Consider the following 19,419-nt stretch of genomic DNA (forward strand, 5'->3'; position numbering starts at 1 on the left):
TACTAAATATTAATATACATATGTAAAAGAATATACTGGCAAGGAAACTATGCTTTTAGCTATGCAAATTATTTAATTACTACACATTATATTTTGACACAATAGTAAGAATAACCTTCTCTAACACTGAAAAGGCTTCCTTTTAGTGAGGATGAGGATTGCGAAGAAGAAGCTGAACTATATGGCAATCAACTTTTGTGAGGAAATCCCTCAGCAACGCCAAGGGAAACCAATGAATGTACAACTTCTAGATATGTTGCTAATGTAAACTGAAGTATATGGAATAAAGAGCTATTTAGTGTATTTTATACTTTCCAGAAAATCAAGAGAAATAGTTTTCCCTGGGAACTTTCCAGCACCGGAGGTAAGTAATGAGAATTATTTCAACACTCTCAGACACCCCTCCCTGTCTCCAAACCTTTAGCGTTCTAGCGTAATCTAAAACCGTGCTGATTCCCATCGCTTCCGTAAGAGGCTCTGATCTCATCTCTCAGTTTACTCTTTCATTATTCTCTGTATTTATTATCTATTTTTAAATTTTTTTGTGAGAAATTAAAAATATAATTGCTTTAAAAACATAATAAGCAATTCTCTCCTTCACTGCTGTATTAACAGTACAGCATCTGCTTTCCATGGGGCTCAGTTAGCGATGCAGAGTGGAGTCCTCCCCCTCCCCGAGCCCTTGTTCTTCCACAGTGACTCCCAGTTGGTAGGAGGGGAGCGAGGTGGAGAGCGGAAGGGCAAAGTGTGCTCAGCTAAAGGTGGGACTTGCACGGCTGCCATCACCCTCCTGAATCCACATGTTTTAAAACTCTGCTGGACGTATATCCTTAAGGATATTTTTACATGGATATCACTTAGTGAAAGTAGCTAGATAGTATTTAATTATTTTAATGAAGTGTTAGAACAAGACATGTTTTAATTTATGGATAACAATTACCTTTTTATATTTAAAAATAACTTGTAGGCTCATTCAGTGAGGGGGGACAAGCTTCCTGCAGTCAGGAGGCTCAGTGGTTCGCCCAGGACTCTCCAGTTATGGCGCCGTCCTGCTGTCCCACGTGACTATCAACAGCTCTCACTTTCACTCTCCAAGTGTCCCGTCTGGATGATGGACAGTATAGCCCTCTTCTTCTTCTTCTTCTTCTTTTTTTTTCCTTTGGAAGTTTCTTTTATTTATTTATTTATTTCAGGATATTATGGGAGTATGTGTATAGATTCCTTTCACTCCCTCCTGAATCTCAGATTGCCTTGGAGTTAGATGCCTCGTGACAGAATCAGAAAATAGAAGGATAGCAATTGCTGCTCCTGAAAGCCCTTGCCTGAGCATCAAGCTTAAACTAACTGAACTCACTTCATACCAAATGGTTTGCCCTACATGGCACCATAGGAGCTCAGGAAATTTCACCCAGAAATATGACTCCTTGGTATAAAGAGTATTTTGAATTAAAGGCCCTTAGAGATCAACAGCCCTTGGAAGGGACTTTCCTTCCATCTGCAAAAACCAGACAGACCCATCAAAAGAACAATGGGCTTCCCTCCCCCACCCCCATATCTCAATATGTTGCAGGAAAGAAGATCAAGAATGTAACCAGACCTGGCCCAAACCATTTTAAGACAATAACTGTCTCTTAGGTTAATTTAACTTGCAAAGAGAATTGTTCACAAGTCAACCTGTTTCCCCCATGCACTCATCCTCCTGAGCAACCATTTATTGCCCCTAAATAGAATTACCTATATTCCTCATCTCCTCCTGCCCTCTAAAAGGAGAGTATACAGATTTCTGGACCCCACTGGGGTATGGGGTAACCATGCTGGGATTCTCCCCATGCACACAGTAAATAAACCTCTTTCTCTTATTAATCTGACTTAATTGTGAGTTGCTCTTTCAGTGAACTTTTGGGGGAAAGGTAAGTTTCCCCTCACCCCCACAATAACCATTTCCTTAAACTCCCTTGACTGCTCACTCATCCCTGACACAGTCAGGGCAGAAATAGATAGGTATGTTGGATAGTACATTGGTATCATCATTTTTCCCTTATTAGAGAAAGCCAACAGGACACCAGCACCTACTTGGATTATACTAGCCTTACAATAAACTCAGAATAGACTCAAGCACTTGGAAATGTGTTCAGATGAATTTGGTTGGTTTCCCTCTCACTCACTACTGAGAGACTCTTTCACGTTCATGCCATAGAGTTTGGTGACAATCCTGGAAATAATATTTCCTTTTCAAAATTATATTTCGAATTGTATTGAAATCAGTCTAATTTATGTCTAAATTTATTTATTAAATTAATTTAATGATCATTAAGTTGATTAATAATTTAGTTTATTAAATTAATTTGATACATGCTTATACTGATTTGATGAGTATTTTAATCAAAACAAAGTCTTTAAGTAATAGACAAAGTTTATGGCAGTCTCATTTGAGAATAATCAAAAGAGTCACTGTCATCTGAAATTTCTTAACTATCAAAGTCTTTTGGCATCATGCAAAGTTGATATGCCAGACAGCCAAACTTGACCAGCATATATGTACTGTTTAATTTCATGATGTTAAAATAAAATGAAGCACTGGCCATCTTGAAATAATAAGAAATTGTGCATGATAATCTTGATTGTTGAGTCTTGAAGAATCACAGGCATCTGAGCACCTACGGCATCCAACTTGGGTCTGACCAGCGGGACCCCACCGTTAACTGCTCATCTCCTCCAAGATCCAAACACTGCCATGGTCTCCCACACCCCACTGGCCTCACACGTGTGTATCACTGTCTTATTTTCTTGGCATTTGCTTTAGAAAATCCTGTGTAAGTCTTAACTTCTAGATAAAAATGTATGTCCAAGTAGGAAATTACTTGTTAATCCTCAAAATTAGTGATAAGGAACAAACTAGTTTATTTATACCTCAGGCCATACTTTGACAGACCATACTGTAGAGTTGATCTAAGGGATTAATGTCTTCATGAGATGGAAGAGACTGTCTTCTATGAGACCAGATCAATGAATCAGAAACTGTGGCAGTGACCAGAAGGAGATTGGCAGTTGGAGGGGGGCAAGTTGAGCTTTAATATCACTTCTGATTAAAAGTAATAAAAATAATTATGTGTAGTCCTTTGGCCTTGTCATTTGTCACTTCATAATCAGCAAAGTTGTGTTTTTTTTAGATGTGACCGGCTGAGAAGGTGCCCTTCCTCATTCAATGTACATCACTCCCAGACACACGTCCTTCATGAAAAGGGCACTTTATCAGACAGTGCACAACCCTCATTAAGTCAAAGTGTTTGTAAGGATCGCACTCCCTGGCTAGAAACCTCAAACTTCAAAATTCCTTCTGTAATTCTAAAATATCAGCTATAATTACTAAAAAAAATGTTTTCCTCATTTTATGTTGTAGATTTTGATGCAGAAACATCATAAAAGAATACTTTTAAAAAACTGTTTTTTAAGATGCTCCCTCAATTATGAGTCCATACCTTTAGGAAAAGAGATATAGCTAGATACATGGATAGATATAGAGTTACTTTAATATCATTATAATGTTTTGTTGTACTATATTTGTTTTATTAAAAATTCAAACTTTGTTTCTATAAGCCAATTGAAGAATAATTTATCTTCCATTAACAAAAATGAGGATCTTAAGTTAGATACATGATAACTAATTAAAATGCTGGAAGGAGTTGGAAGGTATCTCAATCGTTCTTGAATTAGAATGTCTGCAGCATACTTTTCAGAGCTGATCTGAACACATTACCTTTGTCGCAGCATCAAAACAGATGAATCCTGTGCTGAAGTCGATCGTGAGTCCCATTAGATGACTCTCCAGCACACACGCGTAGGTCTTGCACTAGACAGAACAGAAAGGACTGTTACTTTTCAAATGATTTATGCACTAGCAGTATCAATGACTATGTGACAGCTCCCACAGGAAGTACTTCATACAATATCTAACTTAATGTTAGCAATAATTATAGAAAGAAGATAGTATTAGCAACATCTTAATGCTAATGAAACAGAAGCTGAGAGTGTTTTTCTTGTTGTTGAGCTTGTCAAAGTGTACACAGGGCCAAGTTTCCAGTCCTACTCAATCTAATTTTGTCTTTACATTGTTCCACTCTGTCTCTCTTTGTTATATTAACAGTGAAACTGGTATAAAAATGCCTAGGTGTAAGGAAGATTATGTTAAGTTGTTACATCTTGTACCCAAATATCACCACATTTCATTAAACCAAAAGAAAACTATTATTAGAGATTAGTATCATAAATTCTCAACATATCCATTTCATGAATATTATTAAAAGAGACCTACAGGCACACAAACACAGATCGGTAACTGAGGCAAAAGAATATATCGTGATCTTGAGAGTCTGTAGATGTTCTTCCACATGGCACAAGCTATTTTCCAAAGACATTTACTGCTTGCCTACTTGTTTATATAAAAATATTGATTCTTTAAAGATCAACAACTAATGACTTTTCACATTGATATCAGATTATAATTTTACTTATATAAACATTTGGGAAGCCTAATAAATATGGATACTGAAATATAAAAAAACAGGATATAAATTAAATGTGCAATAAAAACTTGTGGCTTACATACATGATACATTGTTATATCTATAGGTTAGTTTTATTTGCATTTAATTTCAAACACTAGTGAGATGTTCAAATGATGAAAGCACTTGTGATTTACATGCAAGATGAGAGAGAGAAGGAGAGGTTTACCTATCTCAAGCAAATTTTCAATACTTATCCTTATATTGTATTTATTTTTATAATACTGCATATAAAAATACATTAATTGAATCACATTCTGACTGCAATCATGACTAAATACAAGTTGCCTTCACCAAAAAGCTATATGCATGTGTTTAAGCCTAATTTGCATAAGAAAGTTATAATAATGCCAAAATGTCCATTTTGATTTAAATTTTCAGAAAAGCAGACTAGAGAACATACTTAATGGACCTCAAAAGTCCATTTTGCAGAGTAATTACATTTGTTTAATACATGAACATCTTGTATGCTTGCATCCATTTATTATACTTTATTAAAACTATTATCAACATTAAGGAATGTTCAAAGTTATATAATTTCCTTCTAATTTAGACTTAATTGTGTGCTACTTTCAAACACTGTCATTTAAAAAAGAAAATGCCAGGTGAAAACACATTCAGTACAGTGCATTAAAATTTTCCCATTAAGATCAGCATTACAAATTAATTAAATTAGATTTTCTCAATAATCATTAAATTGAAACAAAGAGATATGTTATAAATTGACACTCACTGAAGTTTAACTCTATAATTTATAATCTTCATAGCATAAGTATACTGAATATATATTTAATATTGAAAAATGTTTATTATTTAATTTTTGTTTAATAAAAATGGAATTATATAAAAAAGCAATAAGTAAAAATTATCCTTTTGGGGGAAATTCTAATGAGAAACACTTTGAAGTTCAATTCATTAGTTTTCTTTCTGCCTATTTCACAATAGAACTTATGTTCCTTTCTTAATTAATTCTCTACCAATTTTAATGGTAGTAAAATATTGAGAATATAGAAGAAAAACACATAAGGTTCTTCATGTAAATATGTTCACATCCTTGAATTTTGAAAAGTGTTCAGCTATTGATTACTGATGCAGTAAATTGAAAAATTATAAAATCAGAAGAACTAAAAGTTGAAAAGGTATTAAATATTTTACTTTTCACTTCCAACATGTCTCTTAAGTTGGCATTGTGAATAAGTAAAGAGATAGTCCAGTGCATTTTGGTGGACATTAGAGAATACAAAGCCCAGATTCAAAGAACAGTATTAAAACACAGAGCACAAACACAGTTTTATCTCTACCTCATTTCTAAACATCAGGAGACTTAAAATGGAATCTTAAATTGGGACCAAAATGTAGAAACTGTCATGCAGTCGTTTCTATGTGAAGTGGAATATTCTAGAAAAATCAATAATTAAGCAAATCTAAAAATATCAATATAAATAACAAATATGTCAGCTATCATTCAATTAAATTATGTTTTATTGCTTTAAAATGATCTTAGTTGTTGACATGGGATAAAACAATATTTAAGATATTTTCCATCTTTCCACTTTTGATATTAATATATTTATTTTATTGAATTGAGTTTTTATAAGCTAAATTATGAAAACTATATTTCAACTACTTTAACTTTTTTTACATATATGAAGATAAAAGAGGAGTTATTAAAAAGTGTCAACTGAGCACTGAAACAATGGAAATCTGAGTCTTCCCTCTTCCCTGATTGCAATGTCATACTGGTGCCCCTTGATGTGCTGACTACAGGGGTTTGTGATCAGAAAAAAATCGGTTCACCAGGTTGCAAAAAGCTACATCCAAATCTCCTGTTATAGACAAACATTCCATTATAGTCAAATGTTATATTATCATCATATGTGTTTTAAAAATTAAGTGTCCACATATGTACTTGAGTCTTTGCTCTGCGAATCCATTTGCATGTGGCAAGTTCATCGCAATCTTTTGGTTTTCCTGCAGGGCTGTTAGAGGTGGGCCAAGAACTGCGTTTGGGAGCCTGTTTGATTCCCTGGTCTCATGAATTACAGAAGCTGAGGGCTCTACGAAGTTTGATGCAGATATGACTTCACACTCATGAAATAAAGTTCAGTGAGTATCTGCTGGACACTTGTGCCGTGCAGAATGCATTGAGTCCCAAGCCACCTCTGCCTGGGGGTGGGGACCGGCAAGTGCTCACCACTCCGGCGCAAACCAGCCTGCGTGGAGTGCCAGCAGTCCCGCAGAACAGACAAGGAAGTGACATCGTGTTCCACAGTGGGCAGAAGAGAGTTTGAAGAGGATCGCTGTGAAAGGGGTCATGGTAATCAGTGGGCAGGGTAGCCCGGAAATCAGGAACAACATGTTTGTGGATGATACGACCTCTGGAAAAATTTCAAACACTGTGTGTGTTTTTGAAGGGCGGAGACAAAGGGAAGACTTTCTGGAAGAAAGAGCACTGTGACTGAGTGAAGGTGACAGGCTGGAAATTAGGTTGGTTATGTTTGAAGAACAGGAAATGACCTTGTAAACAATTAATTAAAATCATAGCATTTTCTATATTAGATTTAAATTAGAGCAGTGTCTAATTAAAATTGGAAATGCATTTTTGATGAGTAGTAGGAAATAGCCTAGAAAAATCAAATTGTGGAAACATTAAAATGTTATTCAGAGTTGTATTACTAGTCATTTAACAACAAAGGGTAATTATCGAACATATTTGAGAAGGAAGTCACGGCTCCCAGGCCTGTGTTTTTATACCGCTTGGGATTTATATTAGTACTCGAGGGCAGCGGTCACGCATCTTTGGGAGTCACAGATCCTACAGTCCCACGGACTCTCACCTGTATCCGTTCCACTTCAAGAAAGGTGGCTGTTTGGAAGGCTCTCTCCCACTGGGCGAGGTCACAGTCCAACTCCACGGAGAAGTAGAGGTCCTCCCCCGACTCGGACTGCACGGTGAAGCAGTGTCTCCGCCGGTCCAGCAGGTCACTGTCCTGGTGAAAACCTGGAGTTACAAAGGCTGACACGCATCCCCTTACACGGCTAACATGGCCATTCCCGACTGCAGCAAGGTGTGGACACCACAGTTAAAAGGATGGCACTCTATGACGTCACTACGTCTGCATGAAAAATAGTTACAGCAACCAAGACTTCAGGCCCCAATGTCTGTAACTGGCACACTATTCTCTGTGTTCACACTGGGGGGTGTCCATGAAGTGGACGTGAGGGTTTCTGGCTTTAAGCCTTCCCAGCAGCTAGCCCCCAAAGCAGCGAAGACGGGAGACTGATTATACAGTGCAACGGGCAACATACAACCTCCTCTCCTCCTTAGAGCTGTCATGATGTTGAAATTAAATAATTCTTGTGAATGTGTTTGCAAATTTTAAAGAGCTTTATAAGCATTCTAGGTTTTTACTGAGTTGATTTCTGAAACAAAGAATTATCAAAATTTTCTTCTCTTTCTGAGTCTAACTTTCCTATAGCAATTCCATTGCTTTACAGAAAAGCACATTTACCTTACTTGTGTAACTGTATTTCAATGAGTCAAAAAGATTTTGACACTGACAATTTCTCGGTCTTACCAGAAGTTTTCATTCATTCATTTGTGAATTACAGTGTTCACAAATTTATGTGTAGTCCAACTTAAGACATGTTAAAATGAGAAAAAAATGCAGCTAAGAATTTATGAAATAGGGTAACCCGATATAATATGTCAGAGATGGTCTTTGAAATGCAGTCATGTGCACCTGTGGATGTTTTGGTGAATGACTGACCCCATGTATGATGGTGGTCCCAAACGATTATAGTGGAGCTGAACATTTTCTATCACCTATTGACATTGACATTGTAGCCATCCTAACATTGTAGCGAAAAGCATTACTCGGGTGTTTGTGTTGATGCTGGTGCAAACACAACTATTGCACTGCTAGTCATATAATAGTGTAGCACATACAATTATAACATACAGTACATAATACTTGACCATGACAATAAATGACTATGTTACTGGTTTATATATTTACTATACTATATATTTTATTGTTATTTTATAGTGTACCCCTTCCACTTAAGAGAAAATAAAGTTAAGGTTGAGGTGAGAGGATAGCATGAGGCCAGGAGTTAAAAACCAGCATGGGAAACATAGTAAGAGCCTGTCTCTACTAAAAATAAACAAATTTTATTTATTTATTTATTTATTTTATTTTATTTTTTTATTTCAGCTCTTCATGGGGGTACAAAAGCTCAGGTTATATACATTGTCCATGTCCCGCCCATACCCCTGAGTCAGAGCCTCAAGGCGTGTCCATTCCCCAGACAGTGCGCCTGGCACTCACCATGTAGTCATACCTCCAACCCCTCCCCCCACCCCCCACCTCCCCGAGTCAGCACCTTCAAGCATGGCCATTTCCCAGACAAAAATTAAGAAAAAAAATTAGCCAGATGTGGGAGTATGTGACTATAGTTCCAGTTACTCAGGAGGCTGAGGCAGGAGGATGGCTTGAGCCCAGGCATTTGAGGCTGCAGTAAGGTATGATCGTGCCACTACATTCCAGCCTGGGTGACAGAGTGAGACACTGTTTTAAAAAAAAAAACAAAACAAAAAACAAAAACAAAAAGTTAACTGCAAAACAGCTCAGGCAGGTCCTGCAGGAGGTATTCCAGAAGGCACTGTTATCACAGGAGACGGCAGCTTCATGCCTGTTACTGCCCCTGAAGATCCTGCAGTGGGACAAGATGTGGAGGTGGTGGACAGTGATATTAATGATCCTGGCCTTCCTTGTGTAGGACTAGGCTAATGTGTTTGTGTCTTGATTTTTAACAAAAAAAGTTTAAAAAGTAAAAAAAAAAATTGTATAGCTATACAATGCGTTTGTGTTTTAATCTAGTGTTATCATAAAAGCATCAAAAAGTTAAAAAAATTAACATGTTTATAAAGGAAAAATTTACAGTAAGCAGAGGTTACTTTATTATTGAAGAAAGAAAAATATTTTTAAAATAAATTTAGTGTATCCTAAGTGTCCCGTGTTTATAATGTCTAAAGTCATGTACAGTAGTGTCTGAGGCCTTCACACTCACTCACCACTCAGCCCCTGACTCACCCAGAGCAACTTCCAGTCCTTTAACTTCCATTCACGGTAAGTGCCCTATACAGATGTACAATTTTTATTTTTCATACTGTATTTTTGCTGTTCCTTTTCTGTTTAGATATGTTTAGATACACAAATACTTACTATTGTGCTACTGTTGCCTGCTACATCCAGTACAGGGCCATGCTGTACCGGTGTGTAGCCTGGGAGCAACAGGCTACGCCATACGGCGTATGGGTGTGTAGTAGGCTGCAGCGTCTAGGTTCGCGTAAGTGCACTCTGTGATGTGCCCACAACGGCGGAAGCACCGAACAGGGAGGGGTTTCTTAGAACATGTCCCTGTCATTAAGCAGCTCATGACTCTCTGTATGGAGGGGACTGAAAATTGTCAAAAGCTTAATCATTGATATCTTTAATCATTCTGTATGTGGAGGTTTATAAATGTATCATCATTAAACTACCAACTCATTAGATGGAATTCTCTGCTTTGGCAAGTGTTTAAAACATAATAAGTATTCTCCTTATTCCCACTGTGATTCCCATGGCTGCTGGAGGAGGGCTAGCGGTAGGAAGCTACTCCAGTGTGGCAGAATTCAGCTCTGGCTCCACTGCCAGGAGATGCTCAGGAGGATGAAAAGATGATAAACTGTCTTTGTGTTTTTTTTTTCCTACTCTGTCTGAAGGGAGAGAAAATGGACACATAATATTTTTGTGAATACAATCCAGTGATAAACAGGTTGCAAAGTACTTTTTAGTAACTTGGAACTTACAATGTCTAAGTAGGAAGACAATGACAGATAGCAACCACACAAGTAAATATGTTAGTATAAATTATTATAAATGCCATTATAAAAAATAAGAGTGTGGTGTTACACCAAAACAGATCGAAACACCAGGGAAATGTTCTCTGGGAGCAACTCTTCTACAGTGGCAGAAAGATGAGTAGATTCATGCTAAAAGTGGAAGGGAAGGGTATCTCTTCAGAGAGAGGGCAGGGACTGGCTGAGGCTTGAAGCAAGGATGAGGGGGGACAAGCCAGAAATCTGGAGAAAAAGTGGGGGGGCTGGAGAGAGCTGAGGCTGGGGGCAGACATGGGGTCACTGGTCTGGTTATGAATTTTTACTTGAATGTAAGTTTAATGGTAAGCTACTGTAGCAAAAATTTTAGCATGCCTTTTCTTTATATTGCAGATATTTCAACATCTACTTTAGCTGTTTGAATTGATAACATTGGCCCAAAAATTATAACTAAATTCTGCAGAGTTTCCAGAAACTTTGCCAATTTTATGGTTTATTAAATTGGCCTTAAATTTCCTTATAATATAAAATGTTAATGCCATTACTCGCCAGAAAGTTTTGATTTTTTTTCTTTTCATAAATTTAATGTTGCAATAGGACCTTAAAGTGACCTTCATGTCAGATTTTCTATTCCCTTGGAAAAACGTGACTCCTTTACTCTTTTAAAACTCAGTATAATATCTTCCATTGCATTACCCAAGCACTGAACCTCCCTCAGACCAAGGGTCCTCTAATCAACTCTGCAAATATTGTCCCAGCATCTCTGGACACTGGCTGTCATTGCTATCATTACTTCTAAGGCACTTCTCGTTCACTGACTCACACTACAAACTGCCATGGGCATCTGAGTGTCTGTCCAGGCCTCAGTGTACTGAGGGAGACAAATATGTAAAAATAATAAGAAGCACTATGACAGTGCAATAGAGGTTAACATGCTAAGGAAACAGAATAAGAAGCAATATACCAAAATCAAGAGAATACAGGATTTAAAAACCAAGTTATCCAAAATTAAAACCACCATGCCAGCCTTATTTGGCTTCCATTTGCTTGAAATATCGATTTGCACCCCTTTATTTTCAGTCTAAATGCATCTTTGCAAGTTAGATGAGTTTCCTGGAGACAGCAGATACTTGCCTTGTATTTTTTTATCCATTGGGCCAGGCTATGTCTCTTGAGTGGGGAGTTCAAGCCATTCACATTTATTGAGAGAACAGATAGGTGGGGCAGGTTTGTGTTCATCCTGCTGGGAGGACTTCATTGCTATGTTTTCTCTCTTGAGCCATTGTGGTATCTGGCCTTTGATCTTTAGCTTTTGAGTAGTTTTACATTCCTGAGTGTTTCTTGTGCTGGTCCATGTGCAACTCTGTTTTGAGTACTTCTTGGAGGGCTGGTCTTGTCTTGGTGAATTCCCTCAGTCTTTGTTTATCTGAGAGCTTTGCTGGGTATAAGATTCTAGGCTGGGCATTATTCTGTTTCAGAAGAGTGAGGATGGGGCCCCAGTCTCTTCTTGCATGTAAGGTTTCAGTTGAGAAATCTGGCATTATTCAGATGGGCTTTCCTTTGTATGTTACTTGTTTCTTTTGCCTTACATCTCGAAAAAGGGCCTCTTTAGTGGATATTTAATTCACCACATAAATAGAAGCAAAAACAAAGACCATATGATCCTCTCAATAGGCGCAGAAAAAGCATTTGACAAAATTCAACACCCTTTTATGATAAGAACACTGAACAAAATAGGCATAGACGGGGCCTATCTAAAAATGATACAAGCCATATATGACAAACTCACAGCCAACATCATACTGAATGGGGAAAAATTGAAAGCATTCCCACTTAGAACCAGAACCAGACAAGTTTGCCCACTGTCCCCACTGCTATTCACCATAGTATTGGAAGTCCTTGTGAGAGCATTCAGGCAAGAGAGCAGAATCAAGGGTGTCCAAATAGGGACAGAAGAGATGAAACTCTCACTCTTTGCTGATGATATAATGCTATATCTAGAAAACCCCAAGGATTCAACCAAGAGACTTCTGGAATTGATAAATGAATTCAGTAAAGTCTCAGGATACAAAATCAACACACAAAAATCAGAGACATTCATATATGCCAATAGCAGTCAAATTGAGAACCAAATCAAAGACTCAATACCCTTCAAAATAGCAACAAAGAAAATAAAATACCTAGGAATATATTTAAACTAAGGAGGTAAAAGACCTCTACAGGGAGAACTATAAAACACCGAGGAAGGAAATCATAGAGCATGTAAACAGGTGAAAAACTATACCATGCTCATGGATCGGAAGAATCAACATTGTTACAATGTCTATACTACCCAAAGTGATCTACAGATTCAATGCACTCCCTATTAAATTACCAACATCATTTTTCACAGATATAGAAAAAATAATCTTACACTTTGTATGGAACCAGAGAAGACCCCATTTAGCAAAAGCAATTTTAGGCAATAAGAACAAAATGGGAGGTATTAATTTACCAGACTTCAAACTATACTACAAGGCTGTGGTTATTAAAACTGCTTGGTATTGGCACAAGAACAGGGACACAGACCAGTGGAACAGAACTGAGAATCCAGATATAAAATCATCCTCCTATAGCCATCTAATCTTCGACAAAGCAGACAAAAACATACTCTGGGGAAAAGAATCCTTGTTCAATAAATGGTGCAGGGAAAACTGGATAGCCACATTTAAAAGACTCTAACAGGACCCACATCTGTCACCTCTCACAAAAATCATATCACGGTGGATAACAGACTAAAATCTTAGGTGTGAAAATACTACAATTCTAGAAGAAAATGTGGGAAAGACTCTTATAGACATTGGCCTAGGCAAAGAATTTATGAATAAGACCCCAAAGGCAATCACAGAAGCAACAAAAATAAATAAATGGGACCTGATTAAATTAAAAAGCTTCTGCACAGCAGAGAAACTGTCATGAGAGTAAACAGACAACCTACAGAATGGGAAAAAATTTTGCATGCTACACATCTGATAAAGGACTGATAACTAGAATCTATTTAGAACTCAGGAAAATCAGTAAGAAAAAATCAAACAACCCTATCAAAAAGTGGGCAAAGGACATGAACAGAAACTTTTCAAAAGAAGATAGAATGGCCAACAAACATATGAAAAAATGCTCAACATCTCTAATCATCAGGGAAATGCAAATCAAAACCACAATGAGATATCACTTATCTCCAGTGAGAATGGCCTTTGTCAAAAAGTTCCATAACAACAAATGTTGGTGTGGATGTGGAGAGACAGGAACATTCATACACTGCTGGTGGGACTGCAAACTAGTGCAACCTCTGTGGAAAGCAATATGGAGATACCTTAAACAGGTACAACTACAACTACCATTTGATCCAGCGATCCCATTATTGGCCATCTACCCAAAAGAACAAAAGACATTCTATTACAAAGACATCTGCACCTGAATGTTTATAGCAGCACAATTCACAATCGCAAAGATGTGGAAACAACCCAAGTGCCCATCAATACATGAGTGGATTAATAAAATGTGTTATATGTATACCATGGAGCATTACTCAGCTATAAGAAATAATGGGGATATAGAATCTCTTATGTTCTCCTGGATAGAGTTGGAACCCATTCTATTAAGTGAAGAATCCCAAGAATGGAAAAATAAGCACCACATGTATTCACAATCAAATTGGTTTCACTGATCATCACCTAAGAGCACATTTAGGATAAACATTAATTGGGTGTGGGGCAGATGTCGGGGGGGGGGGCAGGGGATGGGTGTATACATACATAATGAGTGCGACATGCACTGTCTAGGGGATGGACATGCTTGAAACTCTGACCCAGGGGAGTGGGGGGGCAAGGGCAATACACGTAACCTAAACTTATGTATCCCCATAATGTGCTGAAATAATAAAATAAAATAAAATAAAATAAAATAAAAACTAAAGAAAAGAAATAAAAAAATTCATTAGTATTCCAATAAAATTATAAGAAAAAACTGTTTGAAAGCAGGAAAGTTAAAAAGATATTCAAATTTCTAAAAACAATTGTATTTTTACACTTGAATAAAAGTGTCCTGCTTTAATAAACTCCATCAATAGCCTTTTAGATCTATGTATGTATCTTTAAGAAGTAATTTTTTCAGGTATATCTGCTGTTGCAATGAAGTACAGAAATAAAAATAACTTAGAACGAGGGGAAAAAAAGAGAGAATACAGGAAGAGGAAAGGTGCACTCTGGGGAGAGACTGTAGCACATCAAGGACTTAGAGACAAGTGCAAGAGCAGTGAGGCACCCTGGTGATCCTGCTGAGTTCACAGCAGCGCACTTGCAGGGAGAGGCCGCTGGAGGGCTTTATGTCAGAAGGAGGCAGTATCCACTGTGCTTCAGAGACAAGAGCAAGTGAGCGGGAGGAGGGAGAAACTGCAGAAAAAGTAGCATGTTTGGATCCTTATCAGAAGTTTAGTGAGAAGTGACTATAGCCCAAACATTTTAAAGATCTTTCAAAGTAATCATTTAAAATAACTGAGGCTGGATCCCCTCTTTGGAGTCTTCATCTTGGCTGCCTAAGACATATCAAAAGCTTGTGTTCCCTCCATGTGGTTGCAGCCATTATCGAGTTACATATGAGTAATAACACATATTGCTCACTGAACAATGAAGTAATACATATGCATAAATAGAGACTGGCGTTTGCTAGAAGCATTAATAGCATAATGAGTGTTTATGCAGCTTTATCCACATAGATGTGAGAAAAAAATTTTCCTATGTGTTCATATAGTTCTGTCTCTCATTCCCCCGTCTCGCTTGCACATACGCTATAGTGGAGTGATAAGAGCACAAGCTCTACCCTGAGACTGCTGTCTGGACTTAAATCTCAGCTCTCCCATTTATTAGCAGGTAATCCTGGGCAAACTGAGTGCCAGATCGATAGCTTCCCTCACTTGTCTGTAAAATGGAAAGAATTAATTGATCTCATAATGATTAAATAAGATATTACAGGTAATATTAGCTTACTTTCTGATGCATAGTAGTTCTTAATTAGATATTTCTGTTATCAATGTTGATATTCAGTACAATAAATATATACGTCATTCCCCAAACTCACCTTCTTTGACTTGCTCTCTGTACACATCTGTCTGTCTGTTGTCAGAGTGTGAACTTTGCCTCAGTAGAAACGATAGCCTCCAAAATACTTTCTTACTCATTGGAAAGTATCATTTAACAACAGTAATTATAGTAATAATAACTAAACCTATCTTGAGCACTTTGTGCATTTTCCTCACTTTTCTCACTTCTTCAGAAGTATCCTCGATTTTGTCAGATTTGTTCCAAGCCCTCTGGGCATTTTCTGCGGGCAATAACTTAGGCTGTCCTTCCCAGGACACCTCCTGGATTTCTAGAGCAATGTTCCAAAGAAACAACACATTATAAATATGTTTGCTAGTAATGTATATGTTTGTTTGAAAGTACTCAGAGGTCACTAGGTATAACTGAAGTGTATTTTTATTAAAAATATATAAATAAGCTATGTTTTTAAAATAATCATTGATATTATAGGTATTACCAGCCACAAATTTTCTATTTTGCTGAAAACATATAAGACTAAAGGCAGGAAAAGCTTCCAAAAATCAGTGAGTTATCAGTGCTAAAGTTTTCACATATGTCAGTATGGTTTCTTCTTTCCTTCACACTATTATTATTCATCCAACATTTGCTCACTTGGCAAGTCACTTGTTTCACACTTTTGCAGGTTCACTTAGCATTGCTCTAATATCAGTTATTTTTTCTTTCAAGTTAATGGTATCTGTAGATTTTAGAATAGAAATGAAAAAGAAATAACCACAGGAAGAATAAACACTTTCTTATTATTATATTAAACATAAAGTGTAAAGCACATCACTCAACCAGTATATTTATGATGGTTACATGTAGTACTGCTACTTTTACTTGAACTTACAGTGAATCAGGAAATCATTCAGTCTTTAGGCATGAAGTTATTTAAACCAAACAAAAATTTTAATTTTTAAGGAAAAAAGAAAAGGTCTAGGAAAAATTCTTCAGCAACAAATAATGATTTTTATTCTTTTGCAGATATTATAATAGTTAAAAATTAAAGAAAAAACACATGCTAACAAAATTAAATCTTGCCAACTAATTTAGAGTTACACTTCCAAGTATAATTAGGTGTCTAAACTGGCTGATTAACTCTACATCTAGTCCCATACAGAAAATGGTAGTTTTGATAACATACTATAATACTTTTTTTCATTTTTATGAAGAATGTGATTTCATAAAGATGAAAAATAGTGTTCTTGACATTACCATGGAGTAAAAATTTTCATATAAATCAAAATATTATTATGAATATTTTCAATTGTTAGATTTTGGAAAGGAGAAAGTTGGGAAATAGGCTCAAAATTTTATAAATCTGACCCTGTGCATCACAGAACAGAAAAGAGATATTTGAGAATTATTCAGCTAATGTTACTAATATGGACAGATAACTTTTGATATAAGTTATATTGACTGAAAAATTATATAACTGCCAATTTAGTTTTTAAAAATGTTGTGCTAGGTAGACATAAATTAAAAGTCAGTGAAAGTAATACATATGAATTCTGACTATTTCCATTTTTTATAGCTATGGCAGATCACCAAGATATTAAAATTACCTTCCTATTAAAATGTTACCTAATGCCCACCAGAGTAATTATTTTTAATATCATCTAGCCTTTAAATTAATACTCAAATATTCACAAATAAATTTCACGATCTCAAGAGGGAAAGAAAAAATCTCATTTTTTATTGACAAATTATAGATGTATATATTTATGGGGCAAAAAGTGGTGTCATGATTTTTGAGTACATTGAGAAATGGTTAAATAAAGCAAGCCAGTTAATATATTTATCACCTCAAATATTTATCATTTCTTGTGGAAAGAACATTTGAAATGTACTCTCTTGGAAAAATGTAAATGTGTAGTACTCAAGTAATAGCTATCTTTACCATGCTGTGAAACTAATTTCAAAATAAGAAATAAAAATTTAAATAAATCTTATCCCTCCTACCTAGCTGAGGCTTTGTACCTTTTGACTATCGTCTTCCCATTCTCGCCAGCAGCAGCCTCTGGTAACCATTGTGTTTCCCTGACTTTGTTTTAGGTTTAAGTGAGAACGTGTGGTATTTATTTGACTTTTTGTGTTTGGATAATTTTATTTATTACAATGTTCTCCATTTCCATCCATGTTATCACTAATGGCAGAATTTCTTTCTTTTTCAATTCGGAGTAAGATTCCATTGTATATATACACCACACATTCTTTACCCAGTCGCCTTTGGATCGACACTTAGGTTGATTCCCTAACAAGGCTGTTGTGAATAGTGCTGCAATAAACATAGGAGTGCAGACATCTCTTTGACATATTGACTTCCAATCTTTCTGGCAAATACCTAGAAGTGCGATTGCTGGGTCATGTGGTAATTCTATTTTTAGTTTTTTTGAGGAAACTTCACACTGTTTTCCATAGAGGTGGTACTAATTTACATTTCCAAATACAGTGTGTAAGTGATCTCTTTTCTCCACACCCTAACCAACACTTGTTATCCTTTGTCTTTTTGATAAAAGCAATTCTAAAAGGTATGAGGTGATATCTTATTGTGGTTTTAATTTGTATGTCCCTAATGATTAGTGATGTTCCATATCTTTTAATGTATCTGTCAGGCATTTGTATTTCTTCTTTTGAAAAATGTCTATTCAAATCCCTTCCCCATTTCTTCGTCAGATTATTTGTTTTCTTGCTATTCAGTCATTTGAGTTCCTTATATACTTTAGATATTAATACCTTATCAGATGTACGGCTTGCACATATTTTCTTCTGATCCATAAGCTGTCTCTTCACTCTGTTACTTGCTTCCTTTGAGGTACAGAGTTTTTATTTTGATATAATCCCATTTGTCTATCTTTGCTTTTGTTGCCTGTACCATTGGGGTTGAATCTAAAAAATCATCACCCAGATCAATGTTACAGATTTTCCCCTACATTTTCTTCTAGTAATTTTATGGTTTCAGATCTGAGGTTTAAGTCTTTAATCCATTTTGATTTTATTTTTGTACATAGAGTAAGGGAAAAATCCAATGTCATTCTTGTAAATATTTATATCCAGTTTTCCCAGCAGCATTAATTGAAGAGACTGTCCTTTTTTCATTGTATATTCTTTGCACCGTTCAGGAAGATCAATGGACTGTAGATGCATTTGTTCTTTTCTGGTCTCTGAGGTCTTTTACATTGGTCAGTGTGTCTATTTTTATGCCAATACAATGCTGTTTTAATTACTATCACTTCACAGTAAAGTGTGAAATCAGATAGTGTGATGCCTCTAGCCTTGTTTCTTTTGCTCATGATTGCCTTAACTATTTGGGATTTTTTGTGGTTCCGTATGAATTTTAGAATTGCTTTTTCTATATCTGTGAGAAATTCCATTGGTATTTTGATAAGGATTGCATTGAATTTGTAGATCACATTGGGTAGTAAGTACATTTTAACAATATTAAGGCTTCCATCCATGAAGACTGGTATCTTTCTATTTATTTTTGTCTTCTTCAATGTCTTTCATTTATGTTTTATAGTGTTCAGTGTGCAGGTCTTTCACCTCCTTGGTTAAATTTATCCCCAAGTATTTTATCATTTTGTACCTATTATAAATGGTATTTTTCTCTTGATCTCTTTTTCAGAAAGTTTGATTTTATTGTGGAGAACTGCTACCAAATTTTGTATGTTCATTTTGTATTCTGCAAATTTATTGAATTTGTTTATAAGTTCTAACAGTTTTTCTGTGGAATCTCTATGGTTTTCTACATATGAGATCATATTGTGTGCAAACAGAAATTATTTAACTTCTTTCTTTCAAATTTGTATGCCTTTTATTTATTTTTCCTGCATAATTTCTCTGGCTAGGAGCTCCAGGA

At 36.1% G+C, this 19,419-nt stretch overlaps 1 protein-coding gene across 2 annotated transcripts in view; it reads right to left on the reverse strand.

The window, feature by feature from the left end:
• SNTG1 (syntrophin gamma 1) overlaps positions 1 to 19,419 on the reverse strand; it is a 599,834-nt gene that overhangs the window by 68,252 nt on the left and 512,163 nt on the right. The window contains exons 15-16 of one of the 2 annotated variants that reach the window (XM_045560545.1): positions 7,400 to 7,552; positions 3,758 to 3,850 (exon numbers count right to left, since the gene is read on the reverse strand). In XM_045560545.1, the coding sequence (XP_045416501.1) occupies positions 3,758 to 3,850; positions 7,400 to 7,552 (246 nt within the window). Of the gene's footprint in view, positions 1 to 3,545; positions 3,851 to 7,399; positions 7,553 to 19,419 lie in introns of those variants that run through there. The other variant, XM_045560546.1, reaches the window with a different exon arrangement.

The sequence above is a fragment of the Lemur catta genome, chromosome 9 (assembly GCF_020740605.2).
Source record: "Lemur catta isolate mLemCat1 chromosome 9, mLemCat1.pri, whole genome shotgun sequence".
Classification (NCBI taxonomy): Eukaryota; Metazoa; Chordata; class Mammalia; order Primates; family Lemuridae; genus Lemur; species Lemur catta.